General features: G+C 41.6%; 1 protein-coding gene and 2 pseudogenes across 1 annotated transcript in view; 1 reads left to right on the top strand and 2 right to left on the bottom strand.

Moving 5' to 3' along the window:
- Window positions 1-9,502: 9,502 nt before the first annotated feature.
- Window positions 9,503-10,129, bottom strand: LOC101424991 (ferritin heavy chain pseudogene; annotated as a pseudogene).
- A 3,501-nt stretch (window positions 10,130-13,630) lies between these two features.
- The window catches only part of ELOVL4 (ELOVL fatty acid elongase 4), a 37,143-nt gene continuing 27,269 nt past the window's right edge, over window positions 13,631-23,504 (top strand). Inside the window, exon 1 of the mRNA XM_004450576.5 lies at window positions 13,631-14,113. Within this exon, the coding sequence (XP_004450633.1) occupies window positions 14,014-14,113 (100 nt within the window). The 5' untranslated portion in view covers window positions 13,631-14,013. The remainder of the gene's footprint in view (window positions 14,114-23,504) is intronic.
- Window positions 21,270-22,989, bottom strand: LOC139440052 (zinc finger protein with KRAB and SCAN domains 7 pseudogene; annotated as a pseudogene).

Genomic DNA, 23,504 nt, shown 5'->3' with positions numbered 1-23,504 from the left:
TTGTGGTCAGAGAACATTATTTCAATTCTTTGAAATTTATTACAAATTTTTCAATGACCCAGAAAATTGTAGATTTTTGTAAATGTTCTGTGTGCACTTAAAAAATATGTATTCTGTAGTAGTTAATGTTGTATCCTATAAATCTCATTCAGGCCAAGTGGTTTATGGTATGATAAAAATCTATATTCTTGCTTATTTTTGTCCATTTGTTCTATCAATTTTAAGAGAGTGGTGATAAGTTCTTTAACTATGATTATGGAGTTATCTAGTTTTTTCTTTCATCCTGTCAAAAATTGCTTTGTATATTTTAAAACTCTTTTATTGGGTAGTTACTTTTTATTGAACCTTTTATCTCAAATAGCATTTGTCTGTCTACCCCCTAAGCTCCTTTAAGTAAGTGAGATAAAATCTTCTCTCTTACTTAAGGCACAATTATTTGTTTTTGTTTTCCAGCAATATGTAACCAGACCTAATCCTACACAATACAAGTACTATAACAGAAAAGTACAAGGTATTATCATGAAACTGAATTAAAGGGGGATCTAACCTCACTATAGGAATTGGGAAGAGCTTTCCTGAGGAAGAGATATATTTAAGGTAAGGTGGGAATTAGTTCTAATAAAAGGTTGTGGAGGAGCATCCTGAGAAATGAAAAGTTATGTCCCACAGGCCCTGAGGAAGGGAGGAGCTTGGCTCTTTGGAGACAGAGAAAGAGAACCAGTACAATTTCACTGTATTGTGAAGGCAGAAATAGCAGGCAAGGCAAGGATGGGGCAGATGATTCAGATGTTTTGGGTCTCTTGAAAGCGGTGAAAGTATTAAGAGGTTTTAAGCTGAGAAGTGTCGTGATCTGAAGGGCAATTTTAAAAGTGAAGTCAGAATGATGTGTGAGAATAAATTGTAGGAGCAAGAAATAGATACAGTGAAACCAGTTAACTGGTGATTTCAGGAATGGAAGTGAAAACGAGATAATGGAGGCTTAGGTTAAAGTGTGTGCATGCAGTAGAACTGAGAGAAATGGAAAGAGTCAAGATATATTTTGTATATAGAACTAATATGATTTAATTATGGAATGGATGTAGTAGTAAAGGATAATAAAGTATCAGTGATGACTTTCAGATTTTGGCATATGAGAAATATGAAGGAAGAATAGATAGGGGTTGGAATATGTTTTAATATGCTGAGATTCAAATGCCTGAGTAATATCAGAGATGAAGTAACACACAAGCTTTGAGATATGTAAGTCTGGAAGAAGGTTCTAAGTTTGAAATATACATTTGGGAGTTGTAAAATCTTAGATGGCAAACAAATTCATGGAATAGATGAAATAATTCAGGGAGGAAATATAATATAACAAAAAAGTAACTATGATGTATCCAGGGAGAACTCTAACATTCAAAGGTAAGGAAATAGAGCAGGAGCTGGCAAAAGAGAATGAGAAAATGGAGCCAAATAGAAAAGTGATGCTATAGAAGCCAATATTTTCCCTTAGTTTTTGTTCTAGTCTGCTAAAGTTGCCAATGCAAAATACCAGAAATGGGTTGACTTTTATGAAGGGAATTTATTTGGGGTAAAAGCATACAGTTCTGAAGCTGCAAAAAATGTCCAAATCAAGGTATCATCAGAGATGCTCTCACCAAGGATCAGCTGCTAGCAGATCCTGGAGTCCTGCCATATGACAAAGCAAGATGGCATGTATGCCAATCTTTCTTTACTTTCTTCTTAAACTCAGCTGTGAGTGATCAGGCATCATTCCCTGGGCCTCCTTGAGCTTCTCAAGGCTTCTCTTTCTGCAGTTATAGGTGAACCTGGAGTCCTCTCTCTCTCACATGGCAGGGTCAAAATGGTACAGTCCCTTTATCTATGTCTTTTCTTTCTGGGTCTTCTCAGTTTATTTAAGACACAGCAAGAGGGCAGAAATCCAACCTGGGCCATGCCTCACTGATGGATTCCAATAAGAGCCCTAAAGCAGTCTAAGCAAGTGATCTAATCAAGTGCACTTTAACTGAATATAATGCAATTAAAGGGCCCCACACCCACAGGAATGGATTAGTTCAAGAACATAATCTTTTCTGGGATTCACAAAATTTAAACTGTCACAGTTGTTATTTGCCTTTTAATTTTATATGGATATTTCAGAATCAAGACAGTTTTACTAGGTCTGAGGGAGTCCATTTATTTTTGTGTTGTGTAGGTCCCCTTGCAACTGCTTGGCCCAAAATATTACTCATTTTGTTGTTGGCACATTTCTTTAAATTCATTCACAGGTAGCCATTTTTCTTATAGCATTCTAAGAGCATGTGGATGGGTAGCCAGGTAAGGATGACTTCTTGAATCAGGTTGCTTGCTAGGAACCAATGATCTGTTCTGACATTTTGGGTTTTTATATTAAATCCACTAAATATAGTCAGTTTCTTTCCTTTATCATGGTGAGTTAATTTCTTTTCAGGAGTCCCTATTGTCTTCCCTTACAACGAACCCATATTGATCTATAGTAATGGGAAGATGGGAGCAGAATAAAGATACATTCTTCTTAACCCTTTCTATTTATTATTAAGATTTCTTGGTCTGGGTTTATGTCACATGTGAAGATGGAGATGTTATAGCATGTAGTAAGTGATGGGACTGGCAACTCAGACAATATTTAATTGAGATTGTGTGTGTGTGTAACCAAGCCAAAAAGACCTGGTACATTTAACTGTGGTTTGGCACTCTTATCACTATGCCCTTGAAGGTATCATTCAAAGAAGTATAGCTACATGGTCTTTGGATAAGACCTGTGTTAAGGTCAAACCAATTGAATTGAGCTATAGAAAAGAAAGAATATAGATTAAGTGATCCCCAAATAATGCAAGCTACTTGTGTTTGTGATTCTTAGGGAGTAGCAGATGCACCCAGTAGTTGTATCATTTCATAAAGACTCATAGGCATTCTGACATAATGCTGATGGAGGTGTTCATGAGTGAACCTAACTTATCTCCAGCCTCCAACATACCCAGTTGAAAATTATAATAACTCCAGTAAAAAGCAAATAATAACCTGGGAAAATATATTTGCAACATATATAGCAATGTGTTAATCTTATTACATAAAGATCTCATAAATAAATAAGAAAAACAGATGCAACTGATGGAAAATGTACAAAAAATGTGAATAAACAATTCTGAAAAGAAAGATGTTAAAATGCCAATAAATATGACAAACTGTAAAGTAACAATGAAATATTGATAGTTATTGGATTGGCTATAATTACAAAACATAATTAAATTCAGTACAGTGATGAATGGCATGTAAGGGAAATGAAAAGACTTTCTTAGGTTTTGGTGGGATTGTAAATTGGTACAAAATTTCTGGAGAGTAATCAGGCATCATGTATCAAAAATTTTAAATGGGCATATCCCTTTATACATAAGTTTTTCTCATAGAAATTCATACTAAAAGTAGGCAAATTCACAAAATTATGTATACAATGTGGCTATTGTATACTAATAGCCAAATTAATAGCTCAAGCTAGAAAACACTCTAAATGCTTATCTATATGGTAGCAGTTAAAAAAATTATGATATATCCACATGTCATGGAGTATTAAGTAGTCTATATATTTACATTTCATTCCACCTGTAAAGGACCGAAGTAATAGGATTAAGATCCATCCTCATTGAGGTGGGCATATTTTAGTTGAAGTAACCTCATCAAAAGGTCCCTCTTTCAATGAATTTACACCCATAGGAATGGGTCACATATATTTTTTTAAGATTTATTTTTATTTACTCCCCTCCACCTCCCATCTCACCTCCCACCCCACCCTGCATTGTCTGCTTTCTGTGTCCATTTGCTGTGTGTTCTTCTATATCTGCTTGTATTCTCATTAGGCAGCTCCAGGAACCCCTGGGACCTTCCAGAGTGGGAGAGAGGCAATTAGTCTTTTGTGCCACCTCTGCTTCCTGTTCTGCTAGTTTTTCCTTTTTTAAAAAATATTTCTTTTTTATTTATTTCTTTCCCTTCCCCCCCCCCCCAGTTGTCTGTTCTCTGTGTCCATTCACTGTGTGTTCTTCTGTGACCGCTTCTATCCTTATCATCGGCACCAGGAATCTGTGTTTCTTTTTGTTGCATCATCTTGTTGTGTCAGTTCTCCATGTGTGCAGCACCATTCTTGGGCAGGCTGCACTTTCTTGCATGCTAGGTGGCTCTCCTTACAAGGTGCACTCTTTGCGTGTGAGGCTCCCCTACGTGGGACACCCCTGTGTGGCACATCAACACTGCGCATGGGCCAGCTCCACATGGGTCAAGGAGGCCCAGGATTTGAACCGTGGACTTCCCATGTGGTAGGTAGCTGTCCTATCCATTGGGCCAAGTCCGCTTCCCATAGGTCTTCTTATTTTTTTCCTTGGTGTCTCTTGTTGCATCATCTTGCTGCACCAGCTCTCCATGTCAGGTGGCACTCCTGCGTGGGTCGGCTTTCTTGTGCAGGATGGGATTTCCAAGCAGAGCAACACTCCTGCACAGGGTGACATTCCTGCATAGACCAGCACTCCTTGTGGGCCAGCTCACTGCATGGGCCAGCTTGCCCTTACCAGGAGGCCCTGGGCATCGAACTCTGGACCTCCTATATGGTAGACGGGAACCCAATTGGTTGAGTGACATCCGTTTCCCTGGATCAGATATATGAACATGTTTTTCTGGGGTGTATACAGCTTCCAGTGCTTCAAATAACTACAGTCACATTTGCCATATGATTCTATCTATATATACATCAATCTGTCAGTCCATTCATCTATCCATCTATTTTTCCATTTATCAGTCCATTTCCTGAACACTTGAGTCTAGGTTGTATACATCATGTGCCTTAAACACTTCATACTGCCATGTACATTTCCTAAGAAAAGATATTCATACTTTGTGTATCCACCTTAAGTGTAGTTCTCAAGTTCAAGAGATTTAACGTTGATATAAAGCTTATGGTTATATTGCCTTCAGTTGTCACTGTCCCATTAGTTGCTTCTTCTTTTTTCTTTTTTCATTTGGGAACATATACAGCATAAACTTTCCCATCTCAACTACTCCCAATCACATTATTCAGTAGGACTATTACTCACTTTCATTGCAGTCAGTACCCTTACTATCTTCCATTACTAAAATTTTCCCATCTCTCCAAAACAAAAACACTACACCCACCTTGCCTTAACTTTCCATTTCCCCCTGCCCCTCAACCCTGCCACCCTATACTCTAATTTCTGTTTTTATGAGCTTCCATATTCTCTGGTATTTTCTGTGTAGTTACCATGGGACTTAAATTTAACATCGTAAATATATAACAATCTCATTTACTTTGATATCAGCTTAACTTCAATAATATATGCAAACTTTGTTCCTATGCCTTTCTGTCTCCCACCACTTTATAGTTCTTGCTACAAATTACTGGTTTATACATTATGAGTCCAAACCACTGATTTATCATTACATTGTATACATTTGCCTTTTAGATCCTGTTGGAAGTAAAAAGTGGAGTTACAAACCAAAAATAAAATAGTATTGGCATTTATATTTGCCCAGAGATCCCCACCAGCAGCACTGGGAATCTGCGTTTCCTTTTGTTGCATCATCTTGTGTCAGCTCTCCGTGCATGGGGCACCACTCCCAGGTAGGCTACACCCTCCCTAGTGCTGGGTGGCCCTCCCCACGGGGTGCACCCCCCGCGCATGGAGGCTTCCCTATGCGGGGGACACCCCCGTGTGGCAGGGCACCCCCCGCGCACATCAGCACCATGCATGGGCCAGCCCCACATGGGTCAAGGAGGCCTGGGGCCTGAACTGCGGACCCCCCATGTGGTAGGCAGACTCCCCATCCATTGGGGCAAGTCCGCTTCCCTCCCCTTCATTTTTGAAAGACAGTTTTGCCAGGTATAGAAATCTTAGTTGGCAAATTTTGGTTTAAGTCCTTTATTTTATTTTTTTTAAGATTTATTTATTTATTTCTCTCCCCTCCCCCCCCCACCCTGGTTGTCTGTTCTCTGTGTCTATTTGCTGCGTCTTCTTCTTTGTCTGCTTCTGTTGTTGTCAGTGGCACGGGAATCTATGTTCTTTTTGTTGCGTCATCTTGTTGTGTCAGCTCTCCGTGTGGGCGGCGCTATTCCTGGGCAGGCTGCACTTTCTTTCCCGCTGGGCAGCTCTCCTTATGGGGCGCACTCCTTGTACATGGGGCTCCCCTACATGGGGGACATTCCTGCGTGGCAGGGCACTCCTTGCACACATCAGCACTGCGCATGGGCCAGCTCCACATGGATCAAGGAGGCCTGGGGTTTGAACCGCGGACCTCCCATGTGGTAGACAGATGCCCTAACCACTGGGCCAAGTCCGCCGCCTTAAGTCCTTTAAATATGCCATTCTATTGCCTTCTTGCCTCTATGGTTTCTGATAAGAAATTGGGCACTTAATCTTATTAAGGATCCCTTGTAAGTGACATGTTGCTTTGCTCTTGTAGCTTTCCGATTTCTCTCTTTATCATTGGCCTTTGACAGCTTGATTACAATGTGTCATTGGATGGGGTTTATTTTGGTTTATCCTGTTTGGAGTTTGTTCAGCATCTTGGATGTGTATACTCATGACTTCTGTTAAATTTGGGAAGTTTTCAGCCATTGTATCTTTGAATATTCTCTCTGTCCCTTTTGCTCTTTATTCTCACTCTAGGACTCCCAGAATGCATATATCGATATACTTGATGGTGTCTGTATTAGTCAGCCAAAGGGGTGCTGATGCAAAATACCAGAAATCTGCTGGCTTTTATAAAGGGTATTTATTTGAGGAAGAAGATTACACTTACCAGGCCATAAAGCATAAGTTACTTCCCTCACCAAAGTCTTTTGCTATGTATTGGAGCAAGATTGCTGCTGACCTCTGCCAGGGTTCAGGCTGCCTGGGCGCCTCTCTTTCCAAGGTTCATTTCTCTCCAGGTTCAGTGCCTCTGTTTTCTCCACAAGGAAAGCTGCAAACTATGAGCACTCTAGGCTTTGCCTCTCTCTACAAGGCCAGCTGTAGACTATCAGGCAAATGGCTCTGTCTCTCTCCCAGGACTTGTGCTGTGTCTAAGGACTCATCTTTATTACTCTATATTCTCCTGTATGTTCACTTCCTAGGCTCCAGTTCAAAACTCCAGCATCAAAAAACTCCAACTCTGTCCTTTGCCATGTCTTTTATCTGTGAGTCCCCACCCACCAAGGGGTAGGGACTCAACACCCTACTGATGTGACTCAATCAAAGCCCTAATCATAATTTAATCATGCCCAGTAGTGACCAATTTAAAACATAATCCAATATATATCTTTGGAATTCATGAACCATATCAAACTGCTACACTCCACCCTCTGAATTCCAAAAAGACATTACAATATTTTTAAAAAACCTTAAATCAGTAAAAATGCTAAGTATAGAAACATATTACAATTAGTTTAAAGAAATACAGTTTGTCTTGGGGCAAAGTCCCATCTGCTATAGATCTCTGAAACTTACAAAACAATTAATCTGCTTCCAATTACAAATGGACAAACAAAGAATAAAAATTTTCATTATAGTAAGGAGAAATTGGGAGGGAAACATGAGTTATGGGTGCAGAACTGTTCAGTAAGCCTGCAGGGTAGTCTCCATTCGATTTCAAAGTCTAAGAGTCATTCTTAAAATGATGGTTTTTTTTTTTCCCTTGGGGTCTTTTGGGAACCCATCCTTTCCACCAGGCTTGCCCAATAGCCATTTTCTTGGTTCTACCCTCATCAAGCATCTGGGTGATGACCAAGCTCCAGACCTCACCCTCCAAGAGCATTGGTGTGATTACCACACCTTACTCAATCTTTGGGTTAGAGACTTAACCCCCCCTAGTACAATGAGGTGAAGGCAACATCCTCCCTAACCCTTGGCATACAGGCTCAACCCTCTTAGAGCAATGAGTTGACCACCTGGCCTTCCCTAATCCATGGGAGACAGGTACACCCCTCTCAGACCTATGGGATGCTGACCTTAACAACCCCAATTCTTGAGGAATGTGCTCTACCATCTTTGTACCCTGGGGTGGCAAAACTTTCCCTGAACATTGGGTGGGAACATCCACCCTCTTCAACTGCTGGAGCAAACTTACCCTCTCTGGACACATAGGTGGGGTTCCTCTCTTGGCCCAAGGCAATGTCTTAATTCCAGATCTTAGCTCCCATGGTTTTCCTTTTAAAGCTGTTTCTCCTTCAGTCTCTGCTTTCTGTGTCCCTTTTAGTTCAAGCTGACAGTGGTTTTGTTCCTACAGCTCTCTCAAAAAGCTTGTTGGTTTAGCATGCAAGAAGAAGGTCCAAGCCATCAGACAGTAAGACTTTCCACAAATCTTTCCTAAATAACAGCATCTTCAATCCTGATTTACAAATTCCAAGTTTAGTTAAGTCCTCAAATGGGGCACTGACTTCTGACTTTATTTCCAGAGGTTTGGAGTTTCCAGAATCAGTTTCTGGTTTTTTTTTTTGTGCCCAGCAATTCAGTCCTCAGCTTATCTCACTCATCTAGCCTTTTGCTATAAGCTGTAAGGAGAAGCCAAGCCACATTCTCTGGGTGTCCTTTGGAAATTTCTTCAGCTAAAATGTCCAGGCTTGCCATTTCAAATTCTTCCTTCCAGAAAAACAGCAGGAGTCAATCTTGCTAGGTTCTCTGCAACTTTAAAACACAGATTGCATTTCCTTCAGTTTCTAATGATAGTTTCATCATTTACTTTTAAGACCTCGTAAAAAATCTCTTTAGAGTCCATATTACTAGCAACAGTCTCTTCAATGCACTGTTGGTCTTTCTTATCAAGCATTTCACAATTCCTACAAAAAATATCCCTTATCCATTTATAAAACTCTTCCAGCATTTTGGTAATTGTAAAAGCACAACCTCACTCTCCAGTAACAAATTCTGTATTAGTCAGCCAAAGAGGTGCTAATGCAAAATACCAGAAATCTATTGGCTTTTATAAAGGATATTTATTTGAGGTAGATTACAGTTAACAGGCCATAAAGCATAAGTTACTTCCCTCACCAAAGTCTTTTGCTATATGTTGCAGCAAGATGGCTGCTGATATCTGCCAGGGTTCAGACTCCCTGGGTTCCTCTCTTCCTAAGGTTCATTTCTCTCCAGGCTCTGTGCCTCTGTTTTTTCTGCAAGACAGCTGTAGACTATGAGGCTCTCTAGGCTTTGCCTTGTCTTCTCCTATGTGTTTACTTTCTGGACTCCAGCTCAAAACTCTAGCATCAAAAACTCTAACTCTGTCCTTCACCATGTCTTTTATCTGTGAATACCCACCCACCAAGGTGCAGGAACTGAACACCCTACTGACATGACCCAATCAAAGCCCTAATCGTAATTTAATCATGTTCAGGTACAGAACGGTTTACTAACATAATCCAATACATATATTTGGAATTCTTTTTTTTGGGGGGGGGGAACCAAATAACTTTATTTGGAGGAATGGTACCAATGAAAGAACTTGGTAGACATTGATACAATTTATAGAAAAGGTAAACCCAACACACATGCACTACTACCCTGTGGCTCTGGGGAAGCCAACATAAGGTTTAGCTCTCATCACTGCTTCCCAGAGTGTGCTTGTCAAAGAGATACTCTGCCAAGCCAGATTCCAGGGCCCCCATCTTGCCCACTTTGGTTACGTAGTCACCCAGTTCTTTGATGGACTTCACCTGCTCATTCAGGTAATGGGTCTCAATGAAGTCACACAAATGGGGGTCATTTTTGTCAGTAGCCCGTTTGTGCAGTTCCAGTAGTGACTGATTCACCCTTTTTTCCAAGTGTAATGCACACTCCATTGCATTCAGTCTGCTCTCCCAGTCCTCTCGTTCTGGTTTCTTGATATCCTGAAGGAAGATTCGGCCACCTCGTTGGTTCTGCAGCTTCATTAGTTTCTCACCATGTTCCCTCTCCTCATGAGATTGGTGAAGAAAATATTTGGCAAAATTCTTCAAAGCCACATCATCACGGTCAAAGTAGTAAGACATCGACAGGTAGACGTAAGAGGCATAGTGCTCCAGGTTGATCTGGTGGTTGATGGCGGCCTCCGCGTCCTGGTTGCAGTTCTGGTGCACCTGCGACAGGAATGTGGTCCTCATGATGGGCGGTTGAGAAGCTGCGGCTGCGCGACACTGGATGGACGGTGGCAAGCAGCTGGGGATGGCTGGTCGACAGGGGCGAGCGCCGGGTTCCGTTCAAGCACTGTTGAAGCAGGAAACCACAGCGACTCTCTGCGAAGACTTCTCTATATTTTTGGAATTCTTGAACCATATCAAATTGCTACTATGTCTCACAGTTTCCTTAGGCTCCATTCACTTTTCTTCATTCTTCCTTCCTTTTGCTCCTTATTCTGTATTATTTCAAATGTGTTATCTACAAGTTCACTGATTATTTATTCTGCCAACTCCAATTTGCTATTGAACCTCTCCAAGAAATTTTTAACTTTTGTTACTGTGGTCTTCAGCCTTGTTAGGTTACTTTTCATAATTTTCATCTCTATATTGATATTCTCTTAGTGTTCATCTAGCATTTTCCTGATCTCCTTTAGCTCTTTGTCCAGGTTTTCCTTTAGCTTTCTGAGTATATTTAACATCATTTTTTAAATTCTGTGTTCTACTCATTGATGGTTTCTAAGGCTTCAATTTTCTCCTTTTTTCTGGGCCAACCCTTCCTGTTTCTCTGTATGTTTTGTAGTCTTTTGCTGAAACCTGGAAATTTCAATATTTTAATGTTTTGTTCCTGGGATTTAGACTGTAAAGAATTTGCCCTTATGTTTGTATCCAGCCAGTGTCATGACAGAGCTCTCCTTGAATGCCAAGAGCTAACCAAAAGAATGAAGGAAAAAACCTACCTTTTTCCAGTCTAACAGATTGATCTGTGCAAGTAATCTCCTTTAGGGATTTTCCATAAAATGAATTTAAAGAATAGCTCAAGACCTAAGCATAGGGGCTGCTCAGATCCTTCCTACATAGCAGTCTTGGGCATGTGTGTGTGGTCTTTGGAATTCCTCCATTTATCATAAACGAATGTCCCTCTCCACTAGGAAATGGTTTCCTCACAGTCCCAGGCATTGTCCTGCAGCCAACAACTTCTTTCCCTGGGCAGCCACTTGACTGGTGTTCCTTGGGAGAGCTTGGTGAGCCTCCTTCTACATACAAGAGTTCTGTGATGGTGTGTCCCTTACGCCACCACCAGACAAATTGGGGCAGACATATATGCTTCCAGTATGTGCATGAGGGTTACTCTGCTCCCTATGGAACCAGGACTAAGGCTCTGCACAGGGAACGTGGGCCAATTTTGTGCTGAGTGGGTGAGGGATGGGGTAGAGGCCAGTCAAGTTACCATGAAATTCTACTGCTTTAATCTTAATTTTAATTTTTCATGATTTGGCCCCCTGTTATTGAAGACTTTTAACTGTTTTCTAGAGCTTTGAGAAAGATGTTTTTACCAGTTCTTGTTGGTTGTCCAAAGCTTCTGTGGGGGGGGAGTCCTGAAATATCTCACTTCCCTCTCTCTTAGTTTTATGGATAACTGTATCTTCTTTGTTATTCACTCCACACCAAATAACATTTTTTTCCTGTGACCTCAGAATTTTACAAGTACTATGGATACTGTTTTTTTGGCTTTGTTCTGTTATGATGCCACCAAAATCTTGGTTAGATGGCTGTCATTGTAGGTGAGTGCACATGCAGGCCTCCTTCGCTTTGCACAACCAGGGTTTGTTTTGGCTTTGGTCAGTCATTGGTATTTATAAACTGCATGTGAATTGATTTTTGGATGGTTAGTCTCTACATCATGTAGTAGGACTCTAGAGAGGATAAGTTCTCAGGCTCTAGGTCTTGGTGTATGTTTCGAAACTCATAAGAGCAAATAAACCCTCTACTATTCCAGGTGGCGAGTGGAGGAGGTGATGCAGGTATAATTGTGATTCCTAACATTTTTGTCATCTCTTGTCTAGCATTTTCTTATATGTAATAGGAGCCCCCTTGTGAATAGAAGAACCTAAATTGACTTCCACTGTAGAAGTAAAGGCTAGGTATAAATAGTATCGGAAAATGGTTCAACATTTTCACACTGTATTAATATATGAGATGCTGAGTTTTGTGCATGTGTATGGGGGTAAGGGTGTGGGTACTTTCTCCCTAACCTGCATATAGAATCTATAAAATAGAAATGGCAATCCATCTTCTAGGGGAAGTTCAAATTAATCTGAATTCTGCTAAGATCATCAGGGTAAATGGTTGCATAGTTAATCTTCATCCAATTTCTATTTTTTATAGGTACTAGACTCTGCCTGATACACATCTTTGGGCTGAGATTTAAGAAACTATAGTTTTAATACAGGAGAGTTTAATCTGACACATATACTTACTAAGCTAATAAATTACATTTTATTTGGTTAATTTCAAGAATAGACCATTTAAAGACTGTGGATGCTTGAGTCAAATGATAAATCAGTTTCTTTTAACTGTCTTCCTCTCTTCCTAAAGTACCTACCATTTATGATAGTATTTATGTTCTGAAATTATAATTTTTCCACCATTACAAAAACTTAATGTTTAAAGCACTGGGTTAGATCCTCTTCAAGGAGTCAAAAATAATTTTTCTTCTATGGAATGTTTCCAATATAAAATATAGTCAAAGAACATATAACCAGCTCAATTGGAAAAAAATATGATAGGGTAGAGGCAATCACACACTTGACTCAGTGGCCTTTAAATGCAGGTGGGGAAAAGGTTAAACAAGAAGTAGGTGACAAGATTAACAAGAATTAGGTAGCATGTTTAATAAATAGGTGAAAGATTATTGGGCTATTCTGAAACTATCAAATTATGAATTGTACATAGTATTTGCTACTTCCCAGAGTGTAGATTCTTTTTATTGCTTCCCACCTTATTCCTTCCAAAATGTATTTTTTTCTTTAATCAAAATTACTTTATGTTTTCTTCTCTTGCTTAGATTGCCCTTTTTCTCCTGAGCACTTATTCTTTTAGATTCACCTCATTTCCATCAGGTCCATGAAGACTTTTCTAACTGTAACTCAGTTCTTTTTCTTTGAATTCCTAATCGCCTAATTTAACCAAATAATATTGCTTTGATTATTCTGTGTGCATTATAAGGGTCTGCAGATCACATGTAGGCTTTCATTCAATTTTCTGTTACTTCGTCAGTCAATGGGTAGAAATCGCTCTCTCCCCTTCCCCAAGTTCTTTCTCTATCTCTGAAGCATGGAATACAAATATCCCCTCACTTATTTAGAGGGATAAATTGCTCATTTTCTTTGTCACGGTGGCAAGCGTGTGCTGCTGGAGGTGGTGGTAACAGAATACAAGGGAAATGCAGGCGAGTGACAAGCCAGAGCACCTCGCCTCCCTCATCCTTGCACACAAACCCTCCATTCTTCCCTGCTTCATTGGACATAACCGGGGCGGAGGCGAGATCACTCGTGGGAAGCCGACTTATACCTCCGCAGCGGCCGGATGCCAGGGAGGAAGGCGAGAGAGGAGGATACAGAAGGGCCCAGGTGTCTCACTCGGGTGCGGTGGGGTGGGGAGGTGCGGGATGATGTGCGCCTGCGCGGCCCTGGCGCCTACCGCCCCCACACCGGCCTCTGCATCTCTGTGCAATAGGGTCCCCGAGCGCGGGCGCGGGCGCGGGGAGGGGCGCGCCGGGACCTCCGCCTCCGCGGGTGACCACGTGACGCCGGCGGAAGAGATTGGAGCGGCTGCGGCGCCAGGCGGCAGAGTGGTGCAGCGCTCGGCGCTCGCGGCGGGCCCTCCTCCTCCTCTGGGGAGCCTTGACGACACCTTGGGCACCGTCCGGCTCGCTGACGCCGCTGCATCCCCGCCGCCGCGGCGCCCCGCGAAGGAGTTGAAGACGCAGCTGGGCCGCCGCGGGTCGAGGCGTCCCCGGCCGCCTCTTGTCTCCCCGCTGTTGCTTCCGTTTTCTCCTCCCGCCGCCGCCAGCGCCTGTTGCAGCCGCGATGGGGCTCCTGGACTCGGAGCCGGGCAGTGTCCTGAATGTGGTGTCCACGGCGCTCAACGACACCATGGAGTTCTACCGATGGACCTTTACCTTCGCAGGTAAAGGCGCCTCGCCGGCCTTGCGGGCCCTTGGCTCACTTGGCTTACCCTCGCGGAGAGACACCAGCCCCCAGCTCGGAGCGCCCAGCCTGGGCACTGCAGGGCCCCTTCCCCCTGCTGCGGTTGTAAGGATGCTGCGTGTCGGAGTAGGTGCTGGGGCGCGGGTTAATCGGATCCAAACGTTTAGAGCCCTCCTGGCCCCCGGTTTTCCTTTGAGCTTTCTAGATCTCCCTCTCTGCCTCCTCCTGGGATGCGGAAGCTGAGGTGTCAGATGGAGTCTGTGCATCTAAAAACTCATTAGAAAAACGTCCCCACCCTACTCTCTCACATGCCCCGATCTCTTCTGACAGTTCTCCTTATGCACAGGATTGGTTTTAACATAAGAGGCATTGCTTATGGAGAGATGGCTGGTGGTGGCGGTGCGGGATGCTTCATCTATTTGGTTGCCTTGAAACAACCCTGCTAATATTTTCTTCTGTCTAGCCTTCCATCTGTAGTATAATTGAGAATGAGACGCCACCGTTTGACTCCTTGAAACTTGAAGAACGTTAGGGTCTGAGGCTTTTTCGACAGCAAATATGTTTAAAGTGATTGTCTGTAATGGCTTTGCGCACTGCAGTACAGTCAGGGGGAGGGGGAGGCTAAAACACCGGGCAAAGAAGTGGGTAGTCTTTAGGAAGGGGGTCTCTTTAGCAGCACCTAGAGGTAGTTCCAGAAGCCTGCAGATAGATTAGATGGATGGACGGACGGACGGACGGACGCACGGATGGATGGATAAGATAGATTTCTTAAATCAGCGAACTTTTCTTTTTGCATTGTGATATTTTCTCATTTTCTTCATTTGCTGCATTGCTTTAGGTTTTAAGGCATTTAAAAACTACTGAAATCTAAAATTAAGAGGATTTTAGAAATACTATGATTTAACTTTTTTAGTTCTTTTGCACATTATGACTCTGCCTTTTCCCCCTTAGAAATGAAAATATATTCTTGAGTCCTTGTGTTTGTTGTCATGGACTGTATGTTGTGGAGAAAACGTTTGCTAGGATTATTTTCGTGATACAAAATTATTTTCTTTACATTAATGCAGGCTTTTGACTGCTTTTTACAAGTGTGTTCTTTTTCACATCTCAAGTTTGGCACTTTGGGAAATAAGCTGTTTAAGTAGCCATTGCAACTGAAAATAGTTAAAAGGCAGTTTTTCATGGAGCTTTTTTAAAAAAGTTTTTCTTCTATATGTCTTTTTATGGTTAAACTGATGTTTTGCAGTTCCTGCTAAAAACCAGCAGAAGGATGTACCTTTCCCTTCATCTTTGTGATTTTGGTTCTTTAAACATCAGTTTTCCTTTACACAGTTGTGCTGAGCTGAATATCAGGCAAGCTCTTTGGCAGGTAATTGCAGTTTGCATAATTTAGATTCTGATGTGGTCAAGATCCTCCAATCTTCTTATCACCAGAGCCACACCCACGAGTTTTCAGTCTGGTCTGCCATTCCCTTCCTATCTTCAAACTTTCCCGTTTCATGAATCTCAGAAAGAAATCGAGGGCAAAGATAGAATATGTTTCTGTAATGGTCAATTCCTTCCTAATGAGGTCTGTGTGTGTGTGTGAGAGTGTGCATGCATGTGTGTGTATATACATAAGATACCATAAATGAAATAGGGAATTTTGTGCAGTTGCCTCATGAAAGAAAACCTTCCACTAGCCTATGAAAAGCATATGAAATAATGTAAAATTGTAAGCCAGGCTCAAGAAGTGAGAGTATTCACTGAAACAAGTGACCTCTCACTAGTAGGTCCAAAGGAAGGTATTTGCTGATGTTCTGCCTATCCACTTACGAAACCTGAGACTGCTTCCTTGCTTTCTGTAATCATCTACCTAGTGTAGGCAGATGGTATTTCTTAACCAACAGAGAGGCTTAGTGGGCTACAGTCTGCTCTGCCTTGCTGTGAAAGGAGGAATATTTTTCAGGTTCAGGCCGAAAAGACCTGAAGAACATGGTGTCCCATTTCCTTTCATCCCCATCCTTTCTGTGCTTCCCATGTTCCTTTTTCTTTTACTTATTCATACTGCTCCAATTTTGAGAGGTTCCCCTCCTGCTCTAATTACTTGAAAATCTGGAGAGGGGGTTTCACAGTAGAAAAGCAGCTTGTTAGATGAGGTTAAAGAAAAGTTGGTGGGTGAGCTATTTGGATAAAGAGAGGGAAATTAAAATGGGTGGAGAGGAAGATACTCTTTGAGAAAAAGTGGTGAGTATTGTGAAAGAAAGGATGCAAATCATTCAGGAGAGCAAGAAATGAGCTAGGCTCCATACCCTTGAGTGCTTTCATTCCCAGAACTGTAGTTATGTGCTTCTTTCTTTCTCTCTTATTAGTTTATTAAATATTACTTTCTACTGAGGTTTTTGTTTGTCTACCTAAGCATAAATAAACTAATAGCAACTTTTCATTGTCATAATAGGAATAGTTACCAAATTGCAGAATGTATTTTATGTTCCAAGAAATTCTGCCCTTGGCCTGTCTCTGGATAAATAAGATTTGTGATATTATATCAAAATGTGCTATTTAGTAAAACATGTCCAAAGCGATGTATGAAAACTGCGCTTTTCAAGGGCACATATGTAGCAAATATAGAATATGGATCATAGTGTATTAACCCTGAAAAAATGTACTTTTACCATATCATTAACAATGTATACGTTGGAATTAAAACTTAGAAAGAGCTATACTTTTAGAAAAAGAAGAAAATAACGTTTTTGCTTCCTTATATTGTATATTTTGAAACTTGAACCAGGAAGTTATCTTGGTTTATATTATAGGAAAGTATAGATGAATGTGTGACTTTATCCCAGTTTGCAGTATGGGAGTGGGTGCTCTGGTGCTATTAGGTTTGTTTTTCTCTGCTATTCTGTCACTTGAGTACATTGAAATTATTTAAGCCTAGGATCCTAGGCTCAAAAGTATATATCTAATCCATAAGAATTGTATATAGATTTTTAAAAATGCATGAATCTTCAGTATTCCCCAACCTATGAATACTCATTTTCTACCCTATCTGTTGCATTCATTTATTATTCATTTAATAAATGTTTATTAATAGCTTTTTGGGTACCTAACATTTAGCAGAGAAACATCCTAGAAAATAGTTAGCAGACCCATAACAAGACCCAAAAACATGTTTTTTTAAGCAGCCATTGTTCACGTGGTGTGTGTACACATACGTGTAGAGGGAGGAGGGTGGAGGGACAGTGCTGTCTGTTCACAGACACACAACTCCCACATTTTGACAAAAAAAAAAAAAAACCTTTGTGTCATCTTTGGAGTTGAAGTTAGAGCAGAAAGGCCAGCCTACTTGAATCCTTAAATTCACTTCGGAGAGGCCACAGGGAGAAGGGGCTAAGTGGTACCGGAGGAAGAAGACTCCTGTAGGATGATGGTGGTGATCATTCCACATTTATTTGCCATGTGCTGGTGCAGTTTTGGTCTCTGGGTAGAGAATGAGAACACTTGGTCCCTGACCATGGGGGCCAGAGTTTAGGAGGTCATAGCATTCCATTTTCCTTGGTATCATGGTCTGAAGGCAGTGATCTGTCAGAGACACACTTAGCTGGAGCCTAGACAATGTCAGAAAAAGTCCTTTCCTAACTCTTCTGTCCACTTCTTCCAGTGGCATTTCAGTCTTAGGTTGTGAGGAGACTATGCAAGCTATTTTTATAATATTTTAGCTGTTTCACCACACGTTGAATGCTGAGTTGATATAGGTACTGTAGGAGAGTATTTATAGGCAGACTAGGGAAAAGGGAGTCAAAGGCAAGAGGAATAGCCTGATAAATGAAACATGGAAGCCTGTAATGTGTTGACGGGCCCAGGGAATCATCCAGGTTTTCTGATGGGAAGGGACATTCACTCAGCACAGATAAACTGGGGCAAAAACATTTTACAGGGATTGCCAAGCCCCAGAGGAAAATCCATTTTAATAAATAGTATATTTATGTAACTTTTATTATTTATCACAGTTAATGTATAGTGTTTAATCTATGATATTGTCTAAAATAGGTATTTGTTTTATTTGGTGTACTGTGGGAATCCAGTTACCATTTTTAATGGTTCTTTTAGAAAAGACATTCTAAGTTTAGGCAACTAATTAGAATTATTTTTTTTAAGTGATTTTTTTTTAAGATTTATTTGTTTATTTCTCTCCCCTTCCCCCCCCCACCCCGTCCCAGTTGTCTGTTCTCTGTGTCTATTTGCTGCGTGTTCTTTGTCCGCTTCTGTTGTTGTAAGCGGCCAGGAACCATGTTTCTTTTCGTTGCGTCATCTTGCTGTGTCAGCTCTCCGTGTGTGTGGTGCCTTTCCTGGGCAGGCTGCACTTTCCTTCGCGCTGAGCAGCTCTCCTTATGGGGCGCACTCCTTGCACGTGGGGCTCCCCTACACAGGCAGGGCACTCCTTGCGCATCAGCACTGCACATGGGCTAGTTCCACACGGGTCAAGGAGGCCCGGGGTTTGAACGCGGACCTCCCATGTGGTAGACGGATGCCCTAACCACTGGGCCAAGTCTGCTTCCCACTAATTAGAATTAAATTTATGGAGCATTACCCACTCCTAAAGTGGGATCTTCCCTGCTCAGTGATTTCAATGAAGTCTTAGTTATCCTACTCTTATATCTTCCCTGAGGTCCCTGGGTGGTCCATACCATTTTTGTGGTTTTTTGTTTTTGTTTTTCATTGTTGTTGCTTTTTCCTTCTGTTTTTGGTGGCAGACTCCTGAGTTGATGTTATTAGCTGATGCGTGTGTCCATTCTCCAACAGCATAGAGCAAAACATCCTGTTGCAAAGGGAGTACCAGAGGGTTCAACAGCTAATGCAGATTCTAAAAGAGCTAATTGGTGTCAGAAGATGGTTTTATTCAGTTATATACTCTGGGTTGGGGAGATAAGATTTTAAGAATTACACAGGTAATTATATCAGATGGTGCTTTCATGTTCTTAAGAGCCACAACGTAGGTGGTTATCATTTTAAAATTTAATTTGTTTTTGTATTTTTTCACCTTGTCAGATGATGATGTCATCTGTGAATGATTTAACATTAACATATTTTTTCATCTATTGAGCCACTTACTTAGAATTAGATGTATTTAGCAACAGAGAAGAATTATATAACAAAATCTGACTTTTGTCACTTTAGACCACTCTTTTTTCTCCTTGTTATCAGGACATGTCATCTTTATAAAATCTATTAAAAAATCGAGATGCTATTGTTTTATTTTCCCTTACAATGAGAATGTATTAGAAAATATAAAGGAAATAAATACTTACGGGCTTGGATTTTTAGAAAATACAGAGAGAGGGAATACATGGCCTTTCAAAATCAGGGTTCAAATTTCCTTTCTATCCTGGTCAGCCACTATTCCCCTTCCCACCAACCCACAGTTCTTGACAATTTGCATAACTCAGTGGCTCTTGAGCAAAACTTGTTTATCCACCTTCATGCTTCCCATCACACCATTTCCCTTGCTTTTAAAGCTCTTTGCCCTGTCTACTTATCCAGATGCCCTTCACCAAAGCCTGGTGTAATATCCCTCCTTCACAAAGCCTTTCTTGGCTATCGTGCCAGTTTATTTACTTAATATAGTTTGGGCCATTTGAACCCATGTGGAAGTTACTGTCTTTAGCATTTACTCATGTATTTCCTTGTGTCATATACTTTCTGTGAGTCTGTTGTCTTGAACTGTTTAAAACTTCATTTCTTTGTATTTTTCTCCCTAATAATTAGGGAAAGAAACATGAATTTGTGATGTGATTTAATACAGCATACATTTCAAAGAGTGATATATTCTGGTTACGAAATAATATTAAGGTTCTGAACACCATGTAGAACACTAAGTTACAGAGGTGTTTTTTTTTTGTTTTTTTTTTTTTAGTTTGTTTGTTGTGAGGTACCGGGGCTGTGGATTGAACCTGGGACCTCATATATGGGAAGCTGGCGCTCAACCACTGAGCCAAATCAGCGCCCTAGTATTGGTTTTTTTGTTTGTATGCTTGTTGTTTGTTCTGTTGTTGTTTTTAGATTTATTTTTTATTTATTTGTCTTCCCTTCCCCCTCTCATTGTCTGCTCTCTGTCCATTTGCTGCGTGTTCTTCTGTGTCCACCTGCATTCTTGTCAGCGGCACCAGGAATCTGTGTCTTCTGTGTCTCTTTTTGTTGCATCATCTTGCTGCATCAGCTCTCAGTATGTGCAGAGCCACTCCTGGGCAGGCTGCACTTTTTTCGCTTGGGGCAGCTCTTTTTGAGGGGCACACTCCTTGCGTGTGGGGCTCCCCTACATAGGGGACACCCCTGTGTGGCGTGGCACTCCTTGTGCAAATTAGCACTGCGCGTGGGCCAGCTCACCACGCAGGCTGAGGTTTGAACCCTGAACCTCCTATGTGGCAGGTGGACTCTCTATCCATTGAGCCACATCCACTTCCCTGTTGTTGTTCTTAGGAGGCACCAGGAACAGAACCTGGGACCTCCCATGTGGGAAGCAGTGCTCAATCATTTGAGCCACATCTGCTCCTGAAAGGTTTTTTTAATGATCTTTACAATCATAAAATTCATTATAAATTCAATTGATGTTTATTTACTTAATATAGTTTACAAATTTAATGAGGGTATCAAACCATTAAATCATCTATTAGCACAAGGTAGTTGCTATCAAGTCTATAGAATCAGGTGTAACTACTTTCTTTCATTGTCTATGCAGAGGCATTATGATGTGTGTAGAGGTGAAAAGGGTAGTATGGTATAGTGAGTGGAAAGGCCCTTGGAATGGTGTTTAAATGATCTAGGACTTAGTCTTGGGTCTGGGTCTGCCATCAATTAGCTATGAAAGTTTGGACAAGTCCCTTTCCAAATCCTCAATTTTTTTCATCTGTAAATTAGGCAAACCCTGAAGTCCCATCTGGCTCTAAATTCTGGCTTTGTTATTTGAAGGACTTTACACACTCATTGCATTTATAAGGCTTTCACCTGTGTGAAGTCTGATGCCGAGTAAGACATTTATTCAGAGTGAATGCCTTGTCACACTCACTCCATTCAGAAGATTTTTTTCCAGTATGAATTTGCTCATGGTCAACTACTTGAGAGCTCTGATTGAAGGCTTTCCCACACTCACTGCATTTTTATGGCTTTTCCCCTGTGTGGAGGCTCTGATGTCGAATAAGACATTTATTCTGATTAAAGGCCTTGCCACATTCATCACACTCAGGTTTCTCCCCTGTGTGGATCACTGATGGTCAATAGATTTATATTGGAACAGAATGTATTCCCACACCAATACATTTGAAATGTTTTTTACCAGTGTGAAGTGCCTGATGTTGTATAAGACTTGTTACTCTGAATAAAGGCCTCCCCATATTCATTGCATTCATGAGGTTTCTCTCTGGTATGATTCTCTGGTGGTCAATGAACTGGTAGGTCTTAGTGAAAGCTTTTGCACATGCTTTGCATTGGTAAGGTTTTTCCCCATTACAAAGTCTGTGTTGTTGAATGAGATGAGATCTGTGCTGATAGGTCTTCCTACACTTGCTGCATTTATAGGGCTTTTCCCACATGTGGATTGAGATGAATGGCAAGCTGAGAGGTCTACCTGAAGGTCTTCCCACATGTGTTACATTCATAGGTTTTCTCTCTGGTATGGATTCTTTGATGGCCAATGGGATGTGAGCTACAATTGAAAGCTTTGCCACATTCATTATATTGATAGAATTTTTGTCCTTTCAGAACTCCTTGATGTTCTGCAGGACTGGAGGACAAATCAGAATGTTCCCCACTTTCCTTATAGTCCTCATATCTGCCTTTGTAGGTTTGTTTTTTTTTTTAAATCCTCACAGGTTATTTCTGAAAAATCATTTTCCAGTATGCTCCCTTCTTCACCTGAGGGGTTGCCCTTTGGGCTTCTCTAAAGTATCTTCATAGGTATCTCCAGCTTCCACTTCCCTGGAAACTATCCCACAGAGTCCTCCTGATGTCCTGTCAGATTTCTCAGATCCTATAGAAATATCCTGCTTTTTAGTCAACTCTGAACTCTCTATCCTATTCTCACATGCCAAAGAGGTCATCCCGTGATAACTTTCCAGCCCCATGCTCCAGCACAGGGCTCTCTGAGTGTTTGGCCTTTCCTCTTTTGTGTATAGACAGGTTCTTATACACTACAGACTTCTGGGGCCTGACTATCCAAAGCACAGTAGCTGTTGCCTGGTCTCCCAAGTTCCCCACTTGGGGAAGATCAAGAACTGGGAAAGCAGGTTAAGCAAAGTGCCCTTTGGGGAGGTAATGTGTCACTGGGTCATGAGGAGGCTCCAGGTGGACACTGGGGGCCAAGACTCCACTAAGAGGGTGAGGTTGGAGGTGATTCCTTCATTGAATCTGGAGCTGTCGTCTCTTGCAAATGCATTTGTTCCTGTGCTTGGACGAAAACCTCACCTGGTCCACTCAGATGTGTCTGGAAATCGTCCACCACAGCCATTGCTGCTTCACCACTCTCAGGGTGATGCAGCTGCACCCAGGACTGGAGCTCTCCGGGCAGGATGCTCAGCAACTGCTCCAGCACCAGGAGTTCCAGGTTCTGCTTCTTGTTTTGAACCTTGGGTATCAGCCACCAGCAACAGAGCACCCGAAGCCAGCTCAGAGCCTCCTGAGACCCAGACATATCGCGGTAATATAACTGCCTGTAGTGTAGCCAAAGATTTTACAAACAGGCGGTTGGATCTTCTGGAGACTGCAGCCTTGTCCCCAGGTCTGGTTCCCTGGCTCAGGTTTCACGGTCAGGTGCCCCTCCTGCTTCTAGAAAACAAGGCCCCTGGGAGCAAGGCCTAAATTTCCCCTACCTTCGGTAGCCATTGCAACCCTAAGAAGAGGCTTATTCCAGCTGCAGTTCATCCGATTAAAATGCTGGTCTGTAATTCAAGTCTGAGGAGCTGTTGGTTCTCAGGGTTGGGAAGAGGGAGGTGGTGGAAACATCACCTCCTTTAGAAAGCCTTCCTGATCTCTCCAGGCATAAGTGCCTTTTTCATTCAAAGCTCTGCTAGAGCACTTTTGTGATTTACAAGGTTGTCTACCCCACTTTCTGGAAAGATCGAAAGGGAATAACTGCTTCTAGTCATCTTTGTATCCACAGTGCATGGCATATTTGGTGAATGAATAAATGTGGTCCATTAGGTGATACTTTCAAGGATTTCTGAGGCTTTCTCCCTGTATACAACTCATAAAGTCTGTCACTTGAATCTGAGGGTAAATATTTTTGTGATTTGGTTTCTAGCCCATGTTCGTTATTCTAATCAGCTGCTGAGCTATGCTTCCAACCCACCATGCTTCCTGGTTCCCTAGTTAAACTACCTCTCTCTGGATCTCAATTC

Source organism: Dasypus novemcinctus, chromosome 11, assembly GCF_030445035.2.
Source record: "Dasypus novemcinctus isolate mDasNov1 chromosome 11, mDasNov1.1.hap2, whole genome shotgun sequence".
NCBI lineage: Eukaryota > Metazoa > Chordata > Mammalia > Cingulata > Dasypodidae > Dasypus > Dasypus novemcinctus.
This window is presented reverse-complemented; position numbering and strand designations above follow the sequence as displayed.